This window comes from Hippocampus comes, unplaced genomic scaffold (genome assembly GCF_001891065.2).
Source record: "Hippocampus comes isolate QL1 unplaced genomic scaffold, H_comes_QL1_v1.1 C16984698, whole genome shotgun sequence".
Lineage (NCBI taxonomy): Eukaryota > Metazoa > Chordata > Actinopteri > Syngnathiformes > Syngnathidae > Hippocampus > Hippocampus comes.
The window spans coordinates 1-1,557 of record NW_017841646.1 but is presented as its reverse complement, the minus strand read 5'-3'; the positions used below and the strand labels follow the sequence as shown (position 1 = coordinate 1,557).

Below are 1,557 nucleotides of genomic sequence, written 5' to 3'. Positions count from 1 at the left end.
GCGCGTTCTAGAAACACGCTCCGAGTGCGCAGTGGCTCACTCCAAGCGTTTGGAAACTCAAATTTGACGTTCGGTTCTTCGGTGTGCACCAAAAATAATAGTGGTCGCTAGTTAGTTTGTTCTATTTTTATTCACTCGATCATGAGTTAGGTTGATAAAACGCTTTGTCTTTCTCAGGACTTTGTGATCTGCGTGGAGATGTTCCTGGCAGCTATAGCTCATCACGTGAGCTTCACGTACAAGCCTTACATCCAGGAGGCCGAGGAGGGCTCCTGCTTTGACTCCTTCATGGCCATGTGGGACGTCTCCGACGTCAGGGCCGACATCTCGGAACAAGTCCGCAATGTCGGTCCGTGACAATTCAATTCCATTTTTCTTTTTTTTTTGATATCTCAGCAAATCACAACAACTGCAAAACAAACTAAATGGAACTAGAAATAATTCATGTGAATATTAGACATGGCCATTGTTAGCAAGTCAGTTAAGCAGACAGTCGGTTTGCTTGTCTGTTGTTCTCCACGCTAGTCTTAGTTAACGTCACCACTCCTTAGTTACCCCAATTCTTATTGCTGTAGCTAGTCTGTTGTTGTCATTTAGTTGCTTTGATTGTTAGTCAGCCTGAACGTTAATCAATTTGCGCGTCGGTTAACATGTTAGCTAGGCAACATGATTGTGAGGTGGTTCGCTTGTGTCTCAAGTTTTGTGCAACTTCCGAGACAAAGAGTTGTTGAATTCTGAATTGGGGATGAAAAAGATCATTAGTCATAAAACTATTAGATTCTCAATTTTTCTTTTCCTGTCTTACTTGACAGGTCGAACCGTGATGGGTCGCCCCCGGAAGCCATACTTTGGTGAGGCGCAGAGCTCTGGCGAGCGCTCCGGCCTCCTCTCGTCGTCAGCCTCGCAGGACGCTATCGGCGAGGCAGCGTCTGATCCGCCGTCGCCTGGCGGGCGCTACCAGGGCATGGGACGGACGCCGCACTCCCTGTCGGCCCCCGCCGGCCTCGGCCATGGACAAGAAGTCGCAAGTGACGCAAGCAAGGACGATGATGATGATGATGCTGCTGCTGATGATGACGACGACGACGGGGGCGGTGACGGCGGAGCCAAAGAGCCAGCCCAAGCGGATCTGATCGTCATCACTTAGTGGCTTAATCGTTCATGAATGGGCAGGCCCCGATGACTTTGCTAACTATGGCAAACCAATTCATAACATGACAGCTGCAAGAATGTTCCGTGTGGAAATGACACTATGTGGGATCACACAAGTGACTCACACGTCTCATTCATAGACTTTGAAGTCACAATTTAAAGCAATAGCGCCTTCGCCATTCAACCTCATTTGTTACTGATTTGCAGGGATATGCACATCCGGGGTCAAATTACTCACTAGTTAACAATGTATGTCATGTACCAATTTGTGCCATGTAAGAAGAGTATTTTAGGGCCACACTGAAAAAAGTCAAACTAATAAGTACAAGAATGAAGACAGAATGTGATGAGAAGAAAGGCGTACATTTTTTATCAGAAAAAAACACTACAATTTTGTTCTCATAT

The 1,557-nt window shown here is 46.5% G+C and overlaps 1 protein-coding gene across 1 annotated transcript; it reads left to right on the top strand.

The window, feature by feature from the left end:
• The first annotated feature begins 138 nt into the window (after positions 1 to 138).
• On the top strand, positions 139 to 1,551 carry LOC109509656 (transmembrane protein 184C-like). Its single transcript, XM_019859481.1, has 2 exons — positions 139 to 349; positions 813 to 1,551. The coding sequence occupies exons 1-2, from the start codon at positions 199 to 201 to the stop codon at positions 1,145 to 1,147; spliced, it is 486 nt and encodes a 161-aa protein (XP_019715040.1). The 5' UTR covers positions 139 to 198; the 3' UTR covers positions 1,148 to 1,551.
• Positions 1,552 to 1,557: the final 6 nt, after the last annotated feature.

Excerpts from the sequence above, each read along its gene's own strand:
- LOC109509656 (XM_019859481.1), top strand. The coding sequence starts at position 199 with ATGTTCCTGGCAGCTATAGCTCATCACGTGAGCTTCACGTACAAGCCT. Across the intron at positions 350-812 it reads GGAACAAGTCCGCAATGTCG|GTCGAACCGTGATGGGTCGC; the intron begins GTCCGTGACAAT and ends CTTACTTGACAG.